At 41.2% G+C, this 26,745-nt stretch overlaps 1 protein-coding gene across 1 annotated transcript in view; it reads right to left on the bottom strand.

The window, feature by feature from the left end:
• The window catches only part of TBC1D19 (TBC1 domain family member 19), a 149,059-nt gene that overhangs the window by 17,321 nt on the left and 104,993 nt on the right, over positions 1-26,745 (bottom strand). The window contains exons 15-16 of the mRNA XM_055588202.1: positions 23,726-23,770; positions 954-986 (exon numbers count right to left, since the gene is read on the bottom strand). Of these exons, the coding sequence (XP_055444177.1) occupies positions 954-986; positions 23,726-23,770 (78 nt within the window). The remainder of the gene's footprint in view (positions 1-953; positions 987-23,725; positions 23,771-26,745) is intronic.

Genomic DNA, 26,745 nt, shown 5'->3' with positions numbered 1-26,745 from the left:
TATTTTAAATTCCTCACATATTTATAAAAGAGAAATATGCTGGAACCTCACTATAACAACATGTATTATGTTATGAAATTTTGATGGCTCAAGAGAATAAAGCCAAGCGAAGCATAATGCAAAATTCCTAGACACTCTGAATCCTCTTCGTTGTATGCTGGTTTTAAAACTTTTATATTATGTCATTCACCATGATGGTATGATGCTGAACACCCGAGGGTTTTTTTTTTTGTTTTTTTTTTTTTTTACAAAGAAAAGTGTTAATTTACTGCTGATTCTTTTTACAAAGGTAAACTTTATATTTCTGTTTAGTCTAAAGGTTGGGGAGGAGGAATAGTTGGGACAAGAATCTTCCACAAGTTCATATGTAAAGCAGATAAATGAAAAATTAAATGGCATTAAGGGAGAGAGCGTTCTCCTTCTTGCTTATCTTTGTGACGCTTCCTGCATGCCTCATTCAAAGACCTGTGAGGCAGAAAAGTGCTCGGGGCGCTCAAAGCTGCACACGCGTTTGCCACGTGTGCTTCAGGCTGCCCGCACACTTCAGTGTGACTGCTCTGCATACCAGCCAGTCTGAAGAAATCATGAGCTCACTCGGTGTTGTCCTTCCCTTTGCATTTTTTCTGATCTAGTATTTTTCAAAAAGACTTACGGGAATTAGTTTAGGAATTTTTACAGCTATTAAAACTAAATATCGGTGTGTATTTCTAATTTCTAGTGAATTTCTAGTGAATGGTAAACCACAGAACCATTTTCATGGTATGTTTAACTTCACAAGCAATCATCATCTCAGCAAAATTTTACTTGGACATATAAACAAATACCAAACCCAGTGTTTAACAGTTCACAATAACATTGCTGAATGTGTGGGTTATGCAATATAAAGTGTGAGGTTCATGTTTAAATTTTCTAAAGTGTTAACAAAACAGTGAGTATTTTAAAGCCTAACTTACCATACATTGAAAAGCCATGAAAAGGGATTACACCTAAAAAAAAAAAAAGTATTTCATTTCTATTAGTATACCCACGGAATTATTTTTTAGGTAAACTTTAGGGGATTAAAACCAAAAATAGAGAGCTTTGCTATTTTTGCTTCAACTTTGTTCATGAATGTCAGAAAGACTTAGTGATGGTAACCAACGAAATGATGTGCTTTTTAATAGTTTTAGAGAAGCAATCAAGAGGTTTTCAATACATATCCGGTTAACTTTCTATTGATAGAGCTGAAAATTAAGACTATGAGTATATGTGTTACAAAAACAGAACAAGGCAGATCACAGAACCAAGTTTAAGAACTAACTAATGGTCTCAGAAAGTCAATAGATTAAGTCCTTCTTGAAACAACTTCAACCTGTATATTAAATTTGTTAAAAGATAAGTGAGCATTTCAAGGTACCTCTTGTATAGATATATTCCCTTTAAACTTACCAAAAGTTACATCATAGGATGTGATTTGGAAAAAACATTGGTAGGAATATGGTATAAATTCAGTGTAATCTTTGGCAAGAATTATACAAAAGAACACATCCATTTAAAAGAAATACTTGAAGCCTGACTTGGTGTGCTAAACATCTTGTCACATTCTAAGTGAAAAATTAGAACTTGGACAGCTTAAGTTCAAAACAGAAGTTCTGTAATATATACACCACCATATATCTAACACAGTACTAGATCAGGCTGCAAACACAGAAGAAAAATGAGTTTAATATTTTGAAAAATAGTACGGGAATGCTTTATTCATCTGACATTTTCAGGGGCAAAACCATGGTGTCGGCAGAGACTTCAGAGGTCATCTAGAGTAAGTCCTAACAAAAGATTGTTCAGTCTCAGTCTAAAACTCATTCAGCAATAGGGGACACATTAATTCCCATTGAAACCAGTTAAAATTTTGAACAGGTTTAATTTAGGGGGAGTTATTTCTCATACAGAGTCAAACTCTGGCTCCTAGTAATCCCCACTTACTACTCCTAGTTCTGACCACAAAGGTCAGAACTAGCCTAACTTATCTTCTATGGAAACTTTCAGAAACATTGGAGGACACTGACTGTTCTTTCCCCTACTCTCAACAGCATCACCACCAAACTGGGTTTTCTGTGTGTGTGTGTGTGTGTGTGTGTGTGTGTGTTTTCTTGTTGTTGTTCTGAAAGTTTATGAGTTCCTTTAACAGTTCCCCAGGTGAAGTGGTCCTGAATAGTTTCTCTTTTCTATTCTCCTCTGGACAAACTATAGTTCACCACAGTCAAAGTGAGGTGACGGAAGCCTTCAAGCCTTTTTCTTCCCTACACAGCCTGGAGCTAAAGCACAGCATACTTGTGCAGTTGTTTCTGACCTAAATAAAGGGCTATATTCTTATATCTATTACATTTCCTCTTTGGTGAACTATTCCAATTTGAGACAATCCTGGATCCTCGTCCTGTTATCTAATGTATTCCCTCTTCTTCCTGGGTGTGCATTGCTGGAAAGTTTGATAAATGCACTACCTATGTCCTAATCTAGAGCATCAAAAAATGCTGAACAAGATAGAGGACAGGACTTGTCACTAGAGACCTCCTTCCACGCTGACAGTAATCCACTGATCAACACCCTACTGAGGGACACTAAGGGCACAGACCAGGTGTCAAGACAGACTTGGTGGGGTTCATATAGTTCTGTCATTTAAGAACATTGTGTGCCTTGTTTCTTAACTCCCCTAATTCTCAATTTCCTCATCTTGTATATCAGAGATAATACTAGAACTACATACATGACTAAATGAGAGATAATGACTACAGTCATTTGGGCTTCCCAGGTGGCTCAGTGGGTAAAGAATCCACCTGCAATGCAGGAGATACAGGAGATGAGGTTTCGATCCCCAGGTCGGAAAGATCCCCTGGAGAAGCGCATGGCAACCCACTCCAGTATTTTTGTCTGGAGAATTCCCATGGACAGAGGAGCCTGGTGGACTACAGCCCATGGGGTCACAAAGTGTCGGACATGACTGAAGCGATTGACTACACATGCAAATACAACTATAGATTAGCCATTCATAAATAACGGCAATTATTGATATTATTATTCACAAATTAACTCATATTTCTATGATGATTCTAGAAGTAATTTTATCAAAAGAGAGTATGAGGAAAACAAAATATTATTCTGAACTAGTATGCCAGGCCAACCACCTTTAAAATTTTGTGCAGCATCACTCAAACTTCATAAGATATAATTCTCAGGATCTACCTTTTCCCATTTTCCCCTTGTCTTCCAGAACACAACACAGATTCATGTTGTTCAACTCTGTCTGAATCCCACCATGTTTATCATTTTCCTTATTGATCTCGATGTAATTAGCTTCCCTGTTCTCTCAGAACTGTCCTACTCTTCAAGCGCTTCACACCCAACTGCAGAATTCATTCCCCCCCACGCTGAGGCTGATGCCACTGAAATAAATTCCCTTGCTTGTCTGTTCTTTACCTCAAAGGTTTTGCACTCCTTTCATCTTTTTTCTCATTTCCTTTTAGGGAGGTCATTAGAGGGAGACATCTCCTCTCCCTTTTTCAGAGCTACCATCTTCACCTTTGTTCTTAATCCTGTTTCCTTCACTTTTTCTCACAGAAGTTAAGATCAGATCTGTGGCTTGTCTATGTGTGGTCTCTGGGCTAAGAATGGATTTTACATTTTTCAAAGATTATTTTAGAAAACAATAAAGAGTATTAAGAAGTACAGTTTGTGGCCAACAAAATTTTAAATATTTACTATTTGGCCTTTTACAGGACAAGTTTGCAAACCTCTGCTTTGGAATCCTGTCCCACCGATTTTCCTCCCCCCTCTTTTATGTTCATCATTTAATAAATACGTACTGAGTTTCTACTATGTGCCTGCCACTGCTCTGAGATCTGGAGCTTACTTTTTATCAAGGACAGGGAAGTCATGATGAAATAAGAGCACGTATATCAGACAGTGACAAAGCCATGAAGAGGAATAATGGAGGCAAGTGGGGGCGGAGAAGACAAGGCCGGGGGAGGGAGGCGGTCTTAAGAGGTACTGAAGCTCTGGAGGTGAGAGTCACCTGGGAAGGGGTGACCTGGAGGCCCTGGGCTTCACGTGGTGACTGCCATGAACCGGGATGTTTCCTGAGGTGGATGGCCCAAAGGCAGAGAGTGGTGGCATTGGCTCTCACTCCTACTAGTGGAAGAGCAGAGGAAAGGGGTGGCTAGGTCTTATGGAAGTACTCCTCTCTCCAGTGTCTATTTTCACTGCAACCTTTCAGCCAAAGACATTATAAATACCTTCACTAATAACAAGAAGAAGAGGAGAAAGAGGACTTGTCCATTTTTTTTCCTGGACCTTACATTCCTGTCAAACAAATGTTTAATCTCTCTCCTCTTGAAGTCAAGCTTAATTCTAAAAACATGATCTGAATTAACTTCACTTCCTCATTATGTATCCCCAATTCCTTATAATCTGGTTTCTACTCCTCTCACCCCAACTCCTGATTGCTAACGTCTCCTCTGTGTGTGTGTCCTGCCCCGCAGCAACTGAAAGTCCCTTCTCTAGATTGAGCCCACCAGACCCCGTGCAGATCAGGCTCCCTGTCTCAGAAGCTTCTCAGTTTTTGGTTTTGTTTTGTTGTCTTTTGGGCTAGCTCTCTCTTCTACACACTTCTTAAATATGGCTACTTTGCAAAACTCTGTCATACTTGTTTTCTCTTTCCTTCCACTAGCATTCTCCTTATTAACCCATAATTCAAACAGTAAAAGCCCAGTTTCCTGCGCCTCCTTCTGGCCTGTCTAGTTCTGTAAACAACTCCTTGTCTCCCTAGGCTTCAAGGAAAAAAGCTTTGCTTTCTAGTCCTCCCTCAGCCCTTATACCTAAATGTGACTGTGTTCCTTTCTTGTCCCTTTACGATAAAGAAGGCTTAACTCTTCAGGATTCGGCCACTGTCTAACACAGCTTCATTTTTCTTCCCTACAAGCACAATTCTAATCCTGCCAAACTGACTGCCACCCTTTCAGCTTCTGGACCTTAGGAAAAGGGCTGTAAATGCTCCTCTACACTTGCAGCCACGTCCCAGCCTCACACCTAGGAGATTTTAAACAATACTCCTTCTAGAAAGATCCCCCTGACAGACTCCTACTTTCCATCCCCTATCACTCATTAGTCAGAACTCTTGTGTCAGCTGATTTCCCTGACTGATTGAGGTACCGCTTCTCCTCTGTGCGCCTAGATAACCCTGCACAATTCTGGCTCCACTTCTACCTGTGTATACTTAGGTTGCTTATTTCTCCTTTTTCCTTATCCAGTACTGTTCTTAGACCAAGGCAGGGGGACTTGGGAATAAGAGGCCTGTTATGGCCCTCCTCTGACTATACCCCTCACCCAGAATCCATGTCCCTCCTTTCAGACCACAACTCCAAGACTGATATCCCCAACCCAAAGGCCCTTAGCCAGAGTCCAGGGTCTGCACAGCCTCTTCAGTGGAGCCACTCTTCTGATGGATGCTGTCCTCAGGATGGAGAGGTGGTCAAAGGGTGGTCATTTGTGGAGTATGTGAACAGAGCTTGGACCTGTCTGTCCAGGTATGGGGTAGAGCCATGGTAAGAAGTGGGTGAGAGATGCCACAGGCTAGGAACTTCTGAGGAGTCTTAAGCATTCTGAATTTGAAACTCACCTCCCAAATTGCTATAAAGGTATATTTTTCAAGACAAGAAAACCAAGTAGAATTTACTTAGCAGTTTATTAGCTTGACTTACATAGACTTATAGTAGGTTGGCTTCCAATTGTACTGGGCTTCCCTGTTAGCTCAGTTGGTAAAGAATCCACCTGCAATGCAGGAGACCCTGGTTCAGTTCTTGGGTTGGGAAGATCTGCTGGAGAAGGGATAGGCTACCCACTCCAGTATTCTTGGGCTTCCCTGTGGCTCAGCTGGTAAAGAATCTGCCTGCAATGCAGGAAACCTGGGTTCCATCCCTGGGTTGGGAAGATCCCCTGGAGAAGGGAAAGGCTACCCATTCCAGTATTCGTGCCTGCAGAATTCCATGGACTGTACAGCCCCATGGGTCGCAGTCAGACAAAACTGAGTGACTTTCACTTTCACTTTTCAATTGTACACATGGCCTGAACCCTCCAAGTTAGGAATAGACTTTCCTTTATCTGCAAAATGAGGACAATACCAGTGAGGCTATAAAGATTAAATAAGAGGATGTATGTTATATGCCTAGCACAACACTTGATGCAAAGTCAGAACTTAACAAATGATGTTTTTGTTTTCTTATACTTTATTATAATTACTTCTGTTTTTCTCTCTTCCAATGTAATAAATCACTTGAGTACAAAAACTATTCCTTATTTATCTCTATCCCCAGAGGCAAGCTTAATGCCCAAAATATAAAAGGTATTCATTCAGTGTTTGTGGAATGAATATATGAAGTCCTAGAGAATCTACCTCTACCGTTTTTCAACTGTTCACTTCCTTCCGACTGCCAGGACTGAGTTCAGGCTCTGATGAACTCTTACCTATAGTCTGTAAGAGCCTCCAAAGTGGTAACCCTTCCCCAAAACTCTCTGCCTTCCAATGAACTATTGTAATGGTTCAGGTTATCTTCTAAAATGTTGGTGAGACCATGAAAAAGACCTCTATATCCATCGAGGATTTTCCCCTGACCATTCATCCACACACCAACTATTTGCTGAGTTTCTACTCACCCAATTAACCAATGTTTAAAAACCTACTCTGTAGCCTCTGGAGAAATTAAACTGAATATAACATTTTTTCTATTTATGGAATTCACATTCTAGCCTTATAATATAGGCTAAGTGTCTACAGAGTGAAATTCAAAACCTTTGATCTAGTCTTAACCATTCATGATGGCAATCTGAGCTATATCTACCTCTCCTTTGTCATCTTGATTCTGTACGTACTGTGGTACAGCCATGCTAGATTACTCATCATCAGAACACATCATGCATTTTCATACTTTGATAGCTTTGAACTTTGTAATTCTGTACAATGAATTGCTTTAATGTCTATCAAAACCTTGCTAAGGATAAGTATAATCTCAGAAAAACATACCACAATCTCTTAATCCTAATTAAATGCTGATTCTTCTGCAAAAATTCTTATGGCACTTTGTTCATATTTCCATCACTATAATTTCACTGTATTTTGTGTTATAATTAACTGTTAACAGATTGTTGGAGAGGGCAGTAAATATGTTTTATTCACCTTTTATGCATTTTATGGTGCCACAAACATGGTTAATAATGAATATACTTTTGCTGAATGTTGCTGCTGCTGCTAAGTTGCTCAGTCGTGTCCGACTCTGTGCGACCCCATAGACGGCAGCCCACCAGGCTCCTCTGTCCCTGGGATTCTCCAGGCAAGAACACTGGATTGGGCTGCCATTTCCTTCTCCAATGCATGCATGCATGCTACGTCGCTTCAGTCGTGTCTGACTATGCAACCCCATGGACAGCAGCCCACCAGGCTCCTCTGTCCATGGGATTCTCCAGGCAAGAATATTGGAGTGGGTTGCCATTTCCTTCTCTCTTGCTGAATGAGTGAAGGGTAGATGAATAAGTAAATGATGAATAGAGAAGGGGCAGGAAATTTATTGGTCTCTAGTTGGGAGATGAGGATTTCATTGTGGGCTTATCAAACTAGCTGGATAACTTTAGGAAAGCCATCAAATCTCATGAGCTTCAGTAATTGGTTGTCCTTAAAAGGGACTAATTGGAAGGCCTGATGTCACTGAAAAGACTGATGCTGAAGCTGAAGCTCCAAAACTTAGGCCACCTGATGCAAAGAGCCACCTCACTGGAAAATACCCTGATGCTGGGAAAGACTGAGGGCAGGAGGAGAAGGGACGACAGAAGATGAGATGGTTGGCTGGCATCACTGACTCCATGGACATGAGTTTGAGCAAGCTTTGGGGATAGTGGAAGGACAGGGAAGCCTGCTGTGCTGCAGTCCACAGAGTCACAAAGAGTCAAACCAGACTTAGTGACTGAACAACAAAAAAAGGGACTAAGACGGTCTCCAAAATACCATCAAACTCTAGAATTAACAATTATGTCTAGGGCAAATATAGAAAAATTTGTGAGATCTGAGGAAAACTGAATATATGAGGATTGTGTCATGAGAATGGTAACATTCTTTACCAACTTAAAGGTCTTTTAAGGACTTCCCTATAGCTCAGATGGTAAAAAAAAAATCTGCCTGCAATACAGAAGACCCAGATTCAGTCCCTGGGTCAGGAAGATCCTCTGGAGAAGGGAATGGCAATCCATTCCAGTATTCTTGCCTGGAGAATCCCATGGACAGAGGAGACTGGTGGGCTATAATCTGTGGGGTCGAAAAGAGTCGGATACAACTAAGCGAGTAACACTACTACTACTACTATTACTACTGCTAGTCTTTTGCTTTCTAAAAACAAAAAATTGAAAACCAGATTAGATACATGTTGAAGGTCAATATTCTTAATGACACTACAGCCACCAGCTTTAGTTCAAGGGAACACTTGCTGCTGCTGCTGCTGCTAAGTCGCTTCAGTCGTGTCCGACTCTGTGTGACCCCATAGACAGCACCCCACCAGGCTCCCCCATCCCTGGGATTCTCCAGGCAAGAACACTGGAGTGGGTTGCCATTTCCTTCTCCAATGCATGAAAGTGAAAAGTGAACGTGAAGTTGCTCAGTCATGTCCGACTCAGCGATCCCATGGACTGCAGCCCATCAGGCTCCTCCATCCATGGGAACACTTAGGAGGGCCCAAAGATGAGTTTTCTTCTTTAATCTCTCCCTCTGTTTATATCTTTGGTTAAGTCTCTTTTTTCTCTTGTGAACACCCATCTTTTTCTATCTTCCCTAAATGCAGCTTTGTTTTATTTTCTTTACTGACTATAAACTTTTAACAAATAATTTTAAAAGTTCATCTTTGTCTAATCATGTTAACATGTGAAAGAAAAACTAAGCAAGCAAGATAAGTTCATCAATAGAGGCATATCTTGATACCTTACAGAAATAGAAATATGTATTATATCCTTCTAAAAACTAAATATCATACAGTATACTAACACATATATGTGGAATTTAGAAAGATGGTAACGATAACCTGTATGCAAGACAGCAAAAGAGACACAGATGTATAGAACAGTCTTTTGGACTCTGTGGGAGAAGACGAGGGTGGGATGATTTGAGAGAATAGCATTGAAACATGTATATTATCATATGTGAAACAGATTGCCAGTCCAGGTTCAATGCATGAGACAGGCTGCTCACTGGTGGTGAGCACCAGGCTGGTGCACTGGGATGACCCAGAGGGATGGGATAGGGAGGGAGGTGGGAGGGGGGCTCAGGATGGGGAACACATGTACACGCATGGCTGATTCATGTCAATGTATGGCAAAAACCACCACAATATTGTAAAGTAATTAGCCTCCAATTAAAATAAATATAAAAAAATAAAAACTAAATATCAAAGCCGGCTGCTATTATACAAAACCCCTATATTCTCATTAAAAAATACTTTTTACTTCCTTTGTTCAGTACTGCAGAAACATTTGAGCAAGCAAATTAAGGTAGAAAACAATGAACATGTTACTATCATTATTTTTGTCTTCTACAGATAATAATTAAAGATGTCCTAAGTGTAGGAACACCTTAATCAGGACAGAGCACTTTTCATTATGAAGCATAGAGTGAATAAATTAGTCAACTGCCAAACAGCAAAAAGGAATGCTGTTTAAGATGACTCATGATTAATCACACTTTTACCACATTTCTCCCAAGTTCTGAAATCTATAGCTGGTGTATAAACAGCTAGGTTATAAGATATTTGAGGCAAGGGCCACAATTCATACTGTGTATTATCTTTAGCATCCAGCATACTGTCTTCTACAAGTGAGATGCTCAATATATGCTGTTAATGATGGGAATTTAAGCAATTATAATCATATACTTATATATGATATAAAAGTATAAGATATATATATTATATATGATATTAAATATATATCACATACATATGAACACATATGTATACATATATACATATCATACATGTGTACATATGATAAATATCATATACATATGATATTAAATTATATCATATGATATACTATACGATATGGCTTATATATGATATTAAAGTATAAGATTCATTTATCAGATCAGATCAGTCACTCAGTGGTGTCCGACTCTTTGCGACCCCATGAATCGCAGCACGCCAGGCCTCCCTGTTCATCACAAATTCCCAGAGTTCACTCAGACTCACGTCCATTGAGTCAGTGATGCCATCCAACCATCTCATCCTCTGTCGTCCCCTTCTCCTCCTGCCCCCATAACCTCCCAGCATCAGAGTCTTTTCCAATGAGTCAACTCTTCGCATGAGGTGGCCAAAGTACTGGAGTTTCAGCTTTAGCATCATTCCTTCCAAAGAAATCCCAGGGCTGATCTCCTTCAGAATGGACTGGTTGGATCTCCTTGCAGTCCAAGGGACTCTCAAGAGTCTTCTCCAACACCACAGTTCAAAAGCATCAATTCTTCGGCACTCAGCCTTCTTCACAGTCCAACTCTCACATCCATACATGACCACAGGAAAAACCATAGCCTTAACTAGACGGACCTTTGTTGGCAAAGTAATGTCTCGGCTTTTGAATATGTTATCTAGGTTGGTCATAACTTTCCTTCCAAGGAGTAAGCATCTTTTAATTTCATGGCTGCAGTCACCATCTGTAGTGATTTTGGAGCCCAGAAAAATAAAGTCTGACACTGTTTCCCCATCTATTTCCCATGAAGTGATGGGACCGGATGCCATGATCTTCGTTTTCTGAATGTTGAGTTTTAAGCCAACTTTTTCATTCCCCACTTTCACTTTCATCAAGAGGCTTTTTAGTTCCTCTTCACTTTCTGCCATAAGGGACATGGACATCACCAGATGGTCAACACCGAAATCAGACTGATTATATCCTTTGCAGCCAAAGATGGAGAAGCTCTATACAGTCAGCAAAAACAGACCAGGAGCTGACTGTGGCTCAGACCATGAACTCCTTATTGCCAAATTTAGACTTAAATTGAAGAAAGTAGGGAAAACCACTAGACCATTCAGGTATGACCTAAATCAAATCCCTTATGATTATACACTGGAAGTGAAAAAGAGATTTAAGGGCCTAGATCTAATAGATAGAGTGCCTGATGAGCTATGGAATGAGGTTCGTGACATTGTACAGGAGACAGGGATCAAGACCATCCCCATGGAAAAGAAATGCAAAAAAGCAAAATGGCTGTCTGGGGAGGCCTTACAAATAGCTGTGAAAAGAAGAGAAGCGAAAAGCAAAGGAGAAAAGGAAAGATATAAACATCTGAATGCAGAGTTCCAAAGAATAGCAAGAAGAGATAAGAAAGCCTTCTTCAGCCATCAATGCAAAGAAATAGAGGAAAACAACAGAATGGGAAAGACTAGGGATCTCTTCAAGAAAATCAGAGATACCAAAGGAACATTTCATGCAAAGATGGGCTCGATAAAGGACAGAAATGGTATGGACCTAACAGAAGCAGAAGATATTAAGACGAGATGGCAAGAATACACAGAAGAACTGTACAAAAAAGATCTTCACGACCCAGATAATCACAATGGTGTGATCACTGACCTAGAGCCACACATCCTGGAACATGAAGTCAACTGGGCCTTAGAAAGCATCACTACGAACAAAGCTAGTGGAGGTGATGGAATTCCAGTTGAGCTATTCCAAATCCTGAAAGATGATGCTGTGAAAGTGCTGCACTCAATATGCCAGCAAATTTGGAAAACTCAGCAGTGGCCACAGGACTGGAAAAGGTCAGTTTTCATTCCAATCCCAAAGAAAGGCAATACAAAGAATGCTCAAACTACCGCACAATTGCACTCATCTCACACGCTGTAAAGTAATGCTTAAAATTCTCCAAGCCAGGCTTCAGCAATATGTGAACCGTGAACTTCCTGATGTTCAAGCTGGTTTTAGAAAAGGAAGAGGAACCAGAGATCAAATTGCCAACATCTGCTGCATCATGGAAAAAGCAAGAGAGTTCCAGAAAAACATCTATTTCTGCTTTATTGACTATGCCAAAGCCTTTGACTGTGTGGATCACAATAAACTGTGGAAAATTCTGAAAGAGATGGGAATACCAGACCACCTGACCTGCCTCTTGAGAAATCTGTACGCAGGTCAGGAAGCAACAGTTAGAACTGGACATGGAACAACAGACTGGTTCCAAATAGGAAAAGGAGTTCATCAAGGCTGTATATTGTCACCCTGTTTATTTAACTTATATGCAGAGTACATCATGAGCAACGCTGGACTGGAGGAAACACAAGCTGGAATCAAGATTGCTGGGAGAAATATCAATAACCTCAGATTCATTTATGAATAAGCAATTAATATATAATATAAGAGGCTCTCAATAACTCCATGTTGAAATTACAAATGGCCCACAAAGTCATACAGACATGAATTTGGGTCTTGTGTGTCTCCAGGAAAGTTACTAACACTCTGAGTCTCTATTTTCATTTTTAAAAGTGAGGTTAAATAATACTACCTTCACTGGGCTATATAATACTAAAGCACCAATGAGTTAATGTATTCAAAGCACATCACAGTATAGTATTTAGTATACAGCCAGTGCTCACTAATTATAGTATATTTTGTACTATAAAGGGAGAGTACCACACTTGGGCATCAGCTTAAACCTAAGAAAATCTTTCTTTCATCAGTATTAAATAGAGGTTCACTTCTGCTTAATTAAGATTAACCTGGGCTTAAGATTCCAGAAAAGTGTACATAGACTGCTCTGTTGAAAAAGGATAAAGTCAGATTCTGACACACAAAAGTAGGAGGCATAAGAAGCAATGAATTCATTAACACTCTAGGGCACATACCACCTAAAACATTTCTTTGATCTCAAAGCCTGTCATGTTCTTGGCCAGTTTTTCAAAATCCTTTCCTTTGCCTCTCACCACTTCAGTGTTTCAACGGTCAAGTTTCATCCACCTGGCCTTCATCCAAGAGTGCACTTCAAACCGGCATCGGGATGCTTGGGACACCATCTCTAATCTGGCCTCAGAGTTCTGCAAGTCTGCTATGAATGGTTATTTTAAGATCCTAGCCTACCTTTATCTAACTGAAGAAAGCCTAAATTATTAACTGCCTACTCCATTCAACAGAAATAACTTTATAAAGTAATGATTCAATGGGCCTTTGACATAGCCCAGAGTGGTAAACATGATCAACAAAAATAAATCTTGAACTGGATGAGATATAAATAGTAAATATGACTCAGAAAATACCCCAACTTATGAACATGCTTTGCACTTACTAAATATTTTCCCTTAATTTTCTCATTGTCTCTATTAATATTTAGCATTTACAGTTGTACCATAATACTAACATCCGATTCACTTTAACACCACTTCAGTTGAAAGCAAATTTTTACTCTCTTTCATTTGGGATTACTCAGTACAGCTTACTTAATTCATTTGCTGAAATAATCATTTCCTTTGTTTATTTTCATCCCACATGTAGCCTACAGGTCAGTAAGTGTAAGCACTAGGACACTGGTCAAATTGTTTTCTACTATTTCTGCTATCTTTCTGAATTGGAATTTCCGAGTATGATTTTGTTACTTTATTTTGGTAGTTAAAAGTTCCCCAAACATCAGAGCATAATCATATTTAAATATACCTCTAGAAATCATATTTTAAACAATCAGTTTTTCAGATAATGTCCAAAGTTACACATGAAATTCGGTTATGAGATGTTAATTTAGATAACAAAGTATATTGCTATTTATCAACCTGACAAGATTTAAACTGATATATTTTTCTTATTTCTTCCAAGAATCTTTCCTGAGAAGGCTCTGAGTTTTTGTTTCTGCCTGACTTCTGGGCTCTATGCAAGCAGGAAGTGAAAGCTAAGGAAGAGCTGTAAATGGCCTAAGCCTTGGCAGACTTTCTACATGGTTTAATCAGCAAAGACTGGGAAATTTTTTTTTGGTTTGAGAAGGAAATCTCTGTCAAATTTCTAACTGGTCACTAAGCTAACAGAACAGAGACTTCACAGGGCACTCAATACAAAAAAAGATAACCTTTACAAAAGCAGTTCAGAAAAGGCATAAACAACAGCCCACAACAGCAACAAGTTCTGGGAGGGGAGAAAGTCTGATTTTCAGAGTTAGCACATTAAGAGTCCCTTGGACTGCAAGGAGATCCAACCAGTCCATTCTGAAGGAGATCAGCCCTGGGATTTCTTTGGAAGGAATGATGCTGAAGCTGAAACTCCAGTACTTTGGCCACCTCATGCGAAGAGTTGACTCATTGGAAAAGACTCTGATGCTGGGAGGGATTGGGGGCAGGAGGAGAAAGAGACAAGAGAGGACGAGATGGCTGGATGGCATCACTGACTCGATGGATGTGAGTCTGAGTTAACTCCAGGAGTTGGTGATGGACAGGGAGGCCTGGCATGCTGCGATTCATGGGGTCGCAAAGAGTTGGGCACGACTGAGCGACTGAACTGAACTGAATAGTCAAGATATCCGGTTATCAACAACAAAAAAATTATTATGCATGCAAATAAATAAGGAAACATAATCCATTCACAGGGAAACAATAAATTAATAGAAACTGCCCCTAAAGAAGCCCAGACATTGGACTTACTAGATAAAACTTTAGATTGACTGTCTCCCTACCTGACCTGGCCCCTGGCCCGTTTACCTCTCCTGCCTCATCTTGTGCCAACTTCTGTTTTGCTCACTGTCATCAGTCACAGTGACCATCTGTTATTCTTTAGATCATCGAGTATGCTCCTCTCAGGCCTTTAAAAATGCTGTGCATTCCCCATGGGGTGTGCTCTCCTCCTTCTTCGCATGGCTCCTCTGCATATTCTGGGCTCTGTTCACATTCTACCTCCCCAGAGGCATTTCTCCTGACGCCCTTCTCTATAACAGCTGTGCCCTCCCCACCTCCCTACCTCCTATCAATTTCTGTTCCCTTTAATTGTTCACGTCATCACTCTGAAATTATTTTCAGTTGTTTACGTTAGCTACTTGTTCCCTTATGGCAGAAAGTGAAGAGGAACTAAAGAGCCTCTTGATGAAGGTTAAAGAGGAGAGTGAAAAACCTGGCTTAAAACTCAACATTCAAAAGACTAAGATCATGGCATCTGGTCCCTCACTTCATGGCAAATAGATGGGGTAACAGTGGAAACAGTGACAGACTTTATTTTCTTAGGCCCCAAAATCACTGCAGATGGTGACTGTAGCCATGAAATTAAAAAACACTTACTCCTTGGAAGAAAAGCTATGACCAACCTAGACAGCGTATTAAAAAGCAGAGACATTACTTTGCCAACAAAGGTCCGTCTAGTCAAGGCTATGGTTTTTCCAGTAGTGATGTTTGGATGTGAGAGTTGGACCATAAAAAGAAGGCTGAACACTGAAGAATTGATGCTTTTGAACTGTGGTGTTGGAGAAGACTCTTGAGAGTCCCTTGGATAGCAAAAAGACCAAACCAGTCAATCGTAAAGGAAATCAACCCTGAGTATTCTTTAGAGGGACTGATACTGAAGCTGAAGCTCCAATACTTTGTCCACCTGATGCAAAGAGCTGACTCACTGGAAAAGATAGAAGACAGGAGGAGAAGGAGATGACAGAGGACAAGATGGTTGGGTGGCATCACCAATTCAATGGACATGAGTTTGAGCAAGCTCTGAGAGACGGTGAAGGACAGGGACGCCTGGCGTGCTGCAGTCCAGGGGGTCACAAAGAGTCGGACACAACTGAGCGACCAAACAACAACAGCAACACTTGTGTACTTGTTTTTAGGATGTTTATAGGATGTCTCCCTCCCAATGTCAAGGTCCTTGGCAGCAGGTACTTTATCTCTGCCCTTTACTGTGGTTCACCCACCTAGGAGAGGGAGCCAGAACAGGGCCAAATAAGTATTCATTAAATGAATAGGGACAAGTTACACATGTTGAAATAAAAATAAAAACAATAAAAGCTTAAAAATTTCCCATGATGAGTCTCCTCCAGCTCAGAAATTTTTGCTCACTGGTTGTCTAATGAACCTACTAGAGAAAGTCTTTCCACTGTAATGTCCAGTGCCACAGGGGCCTGTTATTTATTTCCATCCTAGGAAAGGAGACCTCAGGAGGGGAAGTGATTGAGCAAACCTCTGCCCCCTTTAAGCACCTGCCAGGTCAGGGATGGAGGGTGTGTCTGTGAGCTGCAGGCAAAGCTCTCTGGGTGAGGCCCTGTGACCATGAAGGCCAGGCCACTTTTGATGGTGGTGGGGCAGAGGTATCCTTGAGAGTTCAAGGTAATCCTGTCTTTGGCAGAGGTTGAAAATAGGGCAGGTAATATAAAAATGTTGCTTAGTATTGCCTTAAGAGTAAACGGACAGTGACTGACTGCTCCCTGTCTCTTTTTATCTGAAATTTCAGACTCAATCCTCAGAGAAGAGTCCTCTCTGATTCTGGTAAGGCTCTAAAACAACCTGAGAAAAGAAGTGATCCTTAAGTATTAAGTTTATGAACAGCTGTGGGTTTACTTCATTAAGCTATTTTTTTTCCTGGATGAGACTGTTTCTAGGACCTATTACGTACACTTACCTTTTTAATCTCAGTTCCCTGGTGGCTCAGACGGTAAAAGAGTTGGCCTGCAATGCAGAAGAGCAGGTTCGATCCCTGATGCTGACCCTGACGCTGAGAAAGACCCTGATCCTGGGAAAGATTGAAGGCAGAAGGAGATGGGGATGACAGAGGATGAGATGGTCAGATGGCATCACTGACTCAATGGACATAAGTTTGAGCAAACTCCGGGGGATGGTGAAGGACAGGGAAGCCTGGCGTGCTGCAGGCCATGGGGTCGCAAAGACTTGGACACGACTGAGAGACTGAACAACAACAACCTTTTCAATGGGGCTTCCCTGGTGGCTCACATGGTGAAGGTAAAGAATCTGCCTGCATGCAGGAGTCCTGGGTTTGATGTCTGGGTCTCAAAGATCCTTTGGAGAAGGGAATGGCAATCCACTTCAGTATTCTTGCCTAGAGAATTCCATGGACAGAGGAGTCTGACTGGCTACAGACAGTCCTTGGGGTCACAAAGAGTAGGACACATGACTAACACACACACCTTTTCAATACATAAACCCCTTAATTTTCTAAAAGATACTCAATGAATTCAGTAACATTTTTCTGAGGTAGTGGGACATGGTGATTAAGAATATTGCTTCTAGTGGCTCAGTGGAGAAGAATCTGCCTGCCAATGCAGGAGAACAGGGTTCAATCCCTGGGCTTGGAAGATCCCACATGCTGCAGAGCAACTAAGCCAGTGCGCCACAGTTACTGAGCCCATGTGCTCTAACTGCTGAAACACCTAGAGTCTGTGCTCTGCAACAAGAGAAGCCATTGCAAAGAGAAGCCTACACCCTGCAACTTGAGAGTAGCCCCCACTTGCGGCAACTAGCAAAAAAAAGCCCACACAGCAATGAAGACCCAGCACAGCCAAAAATAAATAAATAAATAAAATTAAAAAAAGAATATTGCTTCTGAAGTCAAAGAGCTTGCATTCAAAGCTGGGCTTTGCCACTGGGCAAGTTAACACTGTGCCTCAGCTCCTCTATCTGTAAGTAGGGATAATACTAGTAGTTGCCTGAGAAGGTTCTTGTAACCGATTAAATGAATTAATACATATAATGTATGTAGCACACTCCCTACTACATTTCTGCATGGAAAATGTTAGCTGATACTGATGACTACTATTACTATTGTTGCTATAACAATATTTTTTTCTTGGTGCCTTAAGCTCATTATAAAAGTCTCAGATTACTATATGTGTTACAACCTAATGATACTTTTTTAAAGGGAAGAAGGCTATTGGCTTTTACATAAAATGGTCCCAGACTGATTTGCAGGTGTGCTTTTATATGCTGTTTTATAGCTTTTCTATTTTTCTTTGCGAGGTCTGTGATTTTCACTTCTACTGTTGTTTGTCATTCTCCAGTCTATATCAACTTCTTTTCATTCTTTTTTTTTACAGAGGTATGCTGCTGCTGCTGCTGCTGCTAAGTCGCTTCAGTCGTGTCCGACTCTTTGCGACCCCATAGACAGCAGCCCACCAGGCTCCCCTGTCCCTGGGATTCTCCAGGCAAGAACACTGGAGTGGGTTCAGTTCAGTTCAGTTCAGTTGCTCAGTCGTGTCCAACTCTTTGCAACCCCATGAATCACAGTACGCCAGGCCTCCCTGTCCATCACAAACTGCTGGAGTTCACTCAGACTCAAGTCCATCGAGTCAGTGATGCCATCCAGCCATCTCATCCTCTGTCATCCCCTTCTCCTCCTACCCCCAATCCCTCCCAGCATCAGTCTTCCAATGAGTCAGCTCTTCGCATGAGATGGCCAAAGTACTGGAATTTCAGCTTCAGCATCATTCCCTCCAAAGAAATTCCAGGGCAGATCTCCTTCAGAATGGACTGGTTGGATCTCCTTGCAGTCCAAGGGACTCGAAAGAGCCTTTTCCAACACCACAGTTCAAAAGCATCAATTCTTCGGTGCTCAGCCTTCTTCACAGTCCAACTCTCACATCCGTACATGACCACAGGAAAAACCATAGCCTTGACTAGATGGACCTTTGTTGGCAAAGTAATGTCTCTGCTTTTGAATATGCTATCTAGGTTGGTCATAACTTTCCTTCCAAGGAGTAAGTGTCTTTTAATTTCATGGCTGCAGTCACCATCTGCAGTGATTTTGGAGCCCAGAAAAATAAAGTCTGACACTGTTTCCCCATCTATTTGCCATGAAGTGATGGGACCAGATGCCATGATCTTCATTTTCTGAATGTTGAGCTTAAAGCCAACTTTTTCACTCTCCACTTTCACTTTCATCAAGAGGCTTTTGAGTTCCTCTTCACTTTCTGCCATAAGGGTGGTGTCATCTGCATATCTGAGGTTATTGATATTTCTTCTGGCAATCTTGATTCCAGCTTGTGTTTCTTCCAGTCCAGCGTTTCTCGTGATGTACTCTGCATAGAAGTTAAATAAGCAGGGTGACAATATACAGCCTTGACGTACTCCTTTACGTATTTGGAACCAGTCTGTTGTTCCATGTCCAGTTCTAACTGTTGCTTCCTGACTTGCACACAGATTTCTCAAGAGGCAGGTCAGGTGGTCTGGTATTCCCATCTCTTTCAGAATTTTCCACAGTTTATTGTGATCCACACAGTCAAAGGCTTTGGCATAGTCAATAAAGCAGAAATAGATGTTTTTCTGGAACTCTCTTGCTTTTTCCATGATGCAGCAGATGTTGGTAATTTGATCTCTGGTTCCTCTGCCTTTTCAAAAACCCATAAACCAAGTTTATTAGGCATGTGTGTCAAATAAAAGCTAATATATGCTAAACTAAGTTGGAAAAGCTCTTCTATGAATAGAGGAAAGGAACTTGATTCCATGGACATCTCATTTGGCCCTTCAGAGATAATTATTTTTTATTTCTCAATCCTTATATAACTATAAAATTAAGTTTCTGGGGAGACAGATGTAACAAAGGTTACACATACATGTTAAAAGTAAAAAGCCTCTAATTTGGCTTTTTAAATACTCATTTAAGTCCCATCACTTCATGGCAAATAGATGGGGAGACAGTGGAAACAGTGTCAGACTTTATTTTTCTGGGCTCCAAAATCACTGCAGATGGTGATTGCAGCCATGAAATTAAAAGATGCTTACTCCTTGGAAGGAAAGTTATGACCAACCTAGATAGCATATTCAAAAGCAGAGACATTACTTTGCCAACAAAGGTCCGTCTAGTCAAGGCTATGGTTTTTCCAGTAGTCATGTATGGATGTGAGAGTTGGACTGTGAAGAAAGCTGAGTGCTGAAGAATTGATGCTTTTGAACTCTGGTGTTGGAGAAGGCTCTTTCGAGTCCCTTGGACTGCAAGGAGATCTAACCAGTCCATTCTGAAGGAGATCAGCCCTGGGATTTCTTTGGAAGGAATGATGCTAAAGCTGAAACTCCAGTATGGCCACCTCATGCGAAAAGTTGACTCATTGGAAAAGACTCTGATGCTGGGAGGTTATGGGGGCAGGAGGAGAAGGCAACAACAGAGGATGAGATGGCTGGATGGCATCACCAACTTGATGGATGTGAGTTTGAGTGAACTCCAGGAGTTGGTGATGGACAGGGAGGCCTGGCGTGCTGCAATTCATGGGGCCACAAAGAGTCGGACACGACTGAGTGACTGAACTGAACTGAAAGTCCTACTACAATGAGATCCTGGAGGAACAAAAATGAATGCTATAGTCCTGAACCTCACAAGGCCTGCAATGTAGAGGGGGTGATAAAGCATATACAACCAATGCCAAGAAAATATAATATGAGATAGCAAAGATTTTCACAGTGGGTACTATGAGAGTCTAGAAGAAGGGCCCTTAACCTCACCTGGGGATCCAGGGAAAGGTTCCTGAAGAGGATCATGCCTGAGCTGAACCTGGAGGGCAGCCAGGTGAAGAAAGGCTGAGTGGGCTATTGCAATCACAGGACCAGGAGAGGTAATGAGGCAGGAAGCAGCATACTGCTTCTGTGAGAGTATGCTTGTGCAAAGAGTTACTAATTTGATATTCTGTGATTTTTAAAAAAGTAAAATAGGAAATTGTGAGAAATGAAGCTAGGAGTTAGACTGAATAGGGGCCAGAGTCAAGAGGGACCTTCTTATGCTTCCTGAGAGGTTTGGATATTGCTTGTAAAGAAATGCAGAGCCATTAAGAAACTTTAGGGAGAAAAATGACAAATTTCAGATTTTCCTTTTAGATATATAACTCAGACAGCACTGCAAAAAACAGAACAAGGCCAGAAAAGCCTGGAGGAAGGGAAACCAGTTAGGTGTCTCAGTTCTGTTCAGTTCAGTCACTCAGTCGTGTCCGACTCTTTGCAACCCCATGAACTGCAGCACACCAGGCCTCCCTGTCCATCACCAACTCCTGGAGTCCACCCAAACCCATGTCCATTGAGTCGGTGATGCCATCCAACCATCTCATCCTCTGTCATCCCCTTCTCCTCCTGCCCTCAATCTTTCCCAGCATCAGGGTCTTTTCCAATGACTCAGCTCTTCGCATCAGGTGGCCAAAGGACTGGAGTTTCAGCTTCAACATTAGTCCTTCCAATGAACACCCAGGACTGATCTCCTTTAGGATGGACTGGTTGGATCTCCTTGCAGTCCAAGGGACTCTCAAGAGCCTTCTCCAACACCACAGTTCAGCAATTCTTCGGCGCTCAGCTTTCCTTTGTAGTCCAACTCTCACATCCATACATGACCACTGGAAAAATCATAGCTTTGACTATACAGACCTTTGCTGACAAAGTAATGTCTCTGCTTTTTAATATGCTGTCTAGGCAAAGAGTCGGACACGACTGAGCAACTGAACTGAACTGAACTGAACTGAGGCTGGCCATAACTTTCCTTCCAAGGAGTAAGCGTCTTTTAATTTCATGGCTGCAGTCACCATCTGCAGTGATTTTGGAGCCCAAAAAATAAAGTCAGCCACTGTTTCCACTGTTTTCCCATCTATTTGCCATGAAGTGATGGGACCGGATGCCATGATTTTAGTTTTCTGAATGTTGAGCTTTAAGCCAACTTTTTCACTCTCCTCTTTCACTTTCATCAAGAGGCTCTTTAGTTCTTCTTCAGTTCCTGCCATAAGGGTGGTGTCATCTGCATATCTGAGGTTATCGATATTTCTCCTGGCAATATTGATTCCAGCTTGTGCTTCCTCTAGCCCAGCGTTTCTCACGATGTACTCTGCGTCTGTTGCTGCTGCTAAGTCGCTTCAGTCGTGTCCGAGTCCCATAGACGGCAGCCCACCAGGCTCCCCCGTCCCTGAGATTCTCAAGGCAAGAACACTGGAGTGGGTTGCCATTTACTTCTCCAATGCATGAAAGTGAAAAGTGAAAGTGAAGTTGCTCAGCCGTGTCCAACTCTTAGCAACCCCAAGGACTGTAGCCCACCAGGCTCCTCCATCCATGGGATTTTCAAGGCAAGAGTACTGGAGTGGGGTGCCATTGTCTTCTCCGAGTCTGTATCTGCGGGTGTCTAAAGGCTGAATGAGGGCAAGGTAATAGTTATGATGATGCCACGAGGGTCCCAGATGGGTTTTGAAGATAAAATTGGAATATCCTCATGATTTGTTGGAGGAAGAGGATCCAAGACTGAAAAGAATCATGATGACTACCAGATGTTAGGCCTTGAATGACTGGCAGGCACATTTAAGTGAGAGAGAAACAGTTCAGTATTTGGGTTTTTGTTGTTGTTGTTGTTCTGTTTTTTTAAATTTAATCTTGCTTTTTTTTTTCTTTTATAAATATGAAAGTTAATTCACTTCAGCTTAAGACATGTTAAGTTTGAGTTAAATAATGTAGAAGTCAGAACTGAATTAACAAATAGAAGAGCAATTAACAAACAGAAGCAAGAGAGCAGATAAGAAGTCCTAGGAAAATGTGTGAAAAGAAGAGCTGTACAGGGGAAAAAAAGAAGAGCAGCAGAACGAGGGTGGGGTGGGCCGCTGGAACTCCAGTGCTCAAGGAGGGGCAGAGGAGGGTGGCCTGGGACAGAAGTGAGAGGTACAAGGAGACAGCCTTGTGCTCTCTTGGCACTGTCTGTGAGTTTCGTGTGGGCTGGTCAATAAAGAAGCTAAGCCCAGCTTGTAAGTCGCATCTGTTGAGCACTTACTACACATCCAGCACTGTGCTTAGGAGATACAGTGTATCTCCTTTAATCTGTTACCCATGTGCTATAGATGACCAATCAAGTCTGGTGAAATGCATAACTTACCCAAGGTCATAGGGTGAGCTGCAAGAACTGGGATCTGAACCCAGGTCTACAGGATTACAAAGGCCATGGTCTTAACTCTGCTGGAGTAAAATAACTTTTTCAGGATGCCACTTTATATTATCATAATAAGGACTGCTATATAGTGCTTTTCCAAGGAGCATATCTTTAAAACTAAGAATTTCAAAAGGAGTCATTAATCATTTGATCACTTTAATCAAAATACACATTTTTGGAGTTACATTTCTTGAAATATTTTTTATTTCATAAATACTACACTCGTCAAGAGGCTTCCCTCCTAGTTCAGTTGGTAAAGAATCTGCCTGCAATGCAGGAGACCTGGGTTTGATTCCTGGGTGGGGAAGATGCTCTGGAGAAGGAAATGGCAACCCACTCCAGTATTCTTACCTGCAAAATCCCATAGACAGAGGAGCCTGGCGGGCTACAGTCCATGGGGTCCCAAGAGTCACACAGGACCTAGCGACTAAACCACCACCGCCACCACCACACTTGTCAAACCATGAGAACAACAAAGTGCAACCCACGGCAACCCACTCACTGGGGCACTGCTCCAATAAGGCCACGGGAAGGCACTGGACAGATGAGTTAGTGTCCTTCAGAGGAAAGCCACATGCCCTGCACTTAGCACCTGAGTCTTCTTAGCTTGCTCACAAATACTATTACTGGTCTCAAGGGGAATCAGAAAGGACATGCACAGCTCAGCACAAACCTACCACAAATATGGAAAACTTCATTAGAATAGTTATTCTACAGAAGGTTTATTTTAGATGATAAATTATTGTTCATTTAAAGATAGAGAATAATAAAGTCACATTCCTATTATAAAAGTTGTAATTTTCCTATTTCCCACTAGAGGAAGCAATAACATTACTCTTACCATTTGGTGGATAAAAGACAGCATATTCTTCTAGTCCTAGTTTTCCTGTAAGAGAAAAAACACACAGAGTTCCAATATTGTTAAATAAAATAGAAAAAACTTTAAAAATTAACTAACTTTGTGAATATACTAATAATTAGTGGAATTTTAAAAACTACTATAGTACAATCTCCTTTCATTTCATAAGAAATTAATTTGAAAATATGCCAGCCAATCTTCTGGTATCAGCAAATCCTTTCATCAATGAAGGTTAACAATGAAAATTTAAGTACAAGGCAAGTGATGCAAATAATTTAAAAAACAAATGTTTTCAAGCGCCTTAAGCACTTAAGAGCAGCATCTATTTGTAAGCACAGAATTGTTGTATTAATTATAAGTAATTCAATTTTTGTCATTAAAGTAAGTCTAAGCTTTGTAATACCTCATTAGTTTACCATTTTTATGGAATGGGAGAAGAGTTTAAATTAAATATCTATCACTGAACAGTGGTCATATTTTCTGAGTCCTTAAACAATTAATATGATCTAAAGTGTGAAAGTTGCTTAGTCATATCTAACTCTTTGTGACTCTATGGACCATAGCCCACCAGGTTCCTCTGTCCATGGGATTCTCTAGGCAAGAATACTGGAGTGGGTTGCTATTCCCCTCTCTAGGGGATCTTCCTGACCCAGGGATCAAATCTGGGTCTCCTGCACTGCAGGCAGATTCTTTAGTCTGAGTCACAGAATAAATATTTGAAGTCAACATTGTCTCAGAAAATTAAAGTATATTCACCACAACTAAATGTTTAAAGGAGTTTAAAAATTTTTCTCCTCAAAACATTTAAAGGTCTGAGGTTTTTCCCACCTTCCACTGAAGTGTGAAAAAGTAGGTAACGTTTATTTCGATGGTTTTTCCAACGCTGTTGAGTCTACTGAAAAGACATATGCATTTTTGCATTTGACTTTAAGGCAAGATTTTAATTAAAACAATTTTTGTATTTCTTGTTGGGAATTGTGGCAGAGAAAAAATGGAGAACTGGATGAGCAGTTTAGGTTAAGGTGGAGACAACAAGGATTGATCTTGTGAGTAAGAAGAAAATGAAATGATAGACAGATGGTAGGTTGACAGGTATCCAGAGGGATGGATGACAGAGAATACCTGCTGAGTACTCAATACTGGGCTAGGTGCCAAGAGGCAAGCAGAGCAGATGTAAAATATGGGCCTTGAACCACAGGGCTCATAGTCCAGACTACAACAGGGAACATTAAGATATGTTTGCTGAATTTTCTGGCACAGGCTTTACGTGTTTTAGAGGTTTAGAGGAGAGGGAACTTGATGAGAGATTAGTGGACTTGGTGAGTAAGAGATAATAGAGAATGTATAATTGGTCTCTGCCCCGGTTGCTGGCACAGAGCTCCTGAAATCCTTGATATTTCCTAGGTTTGATAAGAGCACTAGGAGCATCTCTTATGCTAGTATTTGTCTTTGATGCTGTCCCTGATACAAAGCTTCTGAAACCCTTGTCAATTCCTAAATGAAATTAGCATTCCAGGTTCGATGTACGATACTGGATGCTTGGGGCTGGTGCACTGGGACGACCCAGAGGGATGGTATGGGGAGGGAGGGGGGAGGAGGGTTCAGGATGGGGAACACATGTATACCTGTGGCGGATTCATTTTGATGTTTGGCAAAACTAATACAATTATGTAAAGTTTAAAAATAAAAAAAAAATAAAAAAAAATAAAAAGAATATCTTTTGTTCTATTCGGGTGACCTGAGTGGGCTCCTGAATGGGGGCTTGTCACCAGAAAGAGCAAGCCATGATTAGAAGCTTGGAATTTTCAGCCTCACCCCCCCATACTCTGGAAGGACTGGAAATGGTATTTAATAATTGATTATGCCTATGTGGGCTTCCCTGGTGGCTCAGACAGTAAAGAATCCACCTGCAATGCGGGAGACCTGGGTTTGATCCCTGGGTTGGGAATATCTCCTGAAGAAGGGAATGGATACCCACTCCAGTATTCTTGCCTGGAAAATTTCATGGACAGAGGAGCCTGGCAGGCTACAGTCCATCAGGTCGCAAAGAGTCAGACATGACTAACCGACTTTCAAAAAATGTGAGGAAGACTTAAACCCCAACAGTAGGGGGTTTGAAGAGCTTTCAGGTGGGCAAAGAGGTCAACACTGGGATGGTAACACACCCCAATTCCACATGGACAGAAACTCCTGTGCTCATGACCCTCCCAGAGCTAGCTCTATGTATCTCTTCATCTGGCTGGTCATCTGTATTCTTTATCATATCCTTTAACAAGCTGGTAAATACAAGTACATGTTTCCCTGAGCTCTGTGGGCCACCCTAGAAAATTAATCAAACCCAAAGAGGGGTTTGTTGGAACCTCCGACCTATAGCCAGTTGGTCAGAAGCACAGGCGACAACCTGTGCTTGTGACTGGTGTCTGAACAGTGTGTGTGTGTGTGTGTGTATGTGTGTGTGTGTGTGTGTATGTGTGTTTAGGGGGGGCAGTATTGTGGGACTGAGTCCCTAACCTATGGGATCTGACACCATCTCTAGGTAGACAGTATTAGAATTGAGTTAAACCATAGGATACCCAGGTGATGCCAAGACTTGCTTGTTATTGTGGGGCAAAACTCCCACATACATGTAAACAAAAGTGTCAGAAGTGAAGTGTTTTGTGTGAGTAGTAAACACACTACTGGGAAATACAGTAGGAAAGAACTGGGTTTTTCCCTACATAGAAGGAAATAATCTCAGTTTTTCTGATACTGTGAGATACAGACTAGTTCTTCAAGAACCTATGATTTTGGGGGTGAAGGAAAAGGAGTCCTTCCATGTGTAGGGAATATATAGAGATTTAGAATGAATATGTGGTAATGTGGAATAAACAGGGAGCCAAAGTTAGGTAGGTTAAGACAGGGCCTTAAAATTCTGGCTGAATTTAGAGGTGAGTCCATTAGATTAAGTTCTACAATCAGTTTTTCAGCAGATGATGTTAAAGAAATAAACAAGCAAACCAAAT

This window comes from Bubalus kerabau, chromosome 7, assembly GCF_029407905.1.
Source record: "Bubalus kerabau isolate K-KA32 ecotype Philippines breed swamp buffalo chromosome 7, PCC_UOA_SB_1v2, whole genome shotgun sequence".
Taxonomy (NCBI): Eukaryota; Metazoa; Chordata; class Mammalia; order Artiodactyla; family Bovidae; genus Bubalus; species Bubalus kerabau.
Note: the sequence above shows the minus strand (reverse complement) of the source record. Positions and strands in the feature narration are given on the sequence as shown.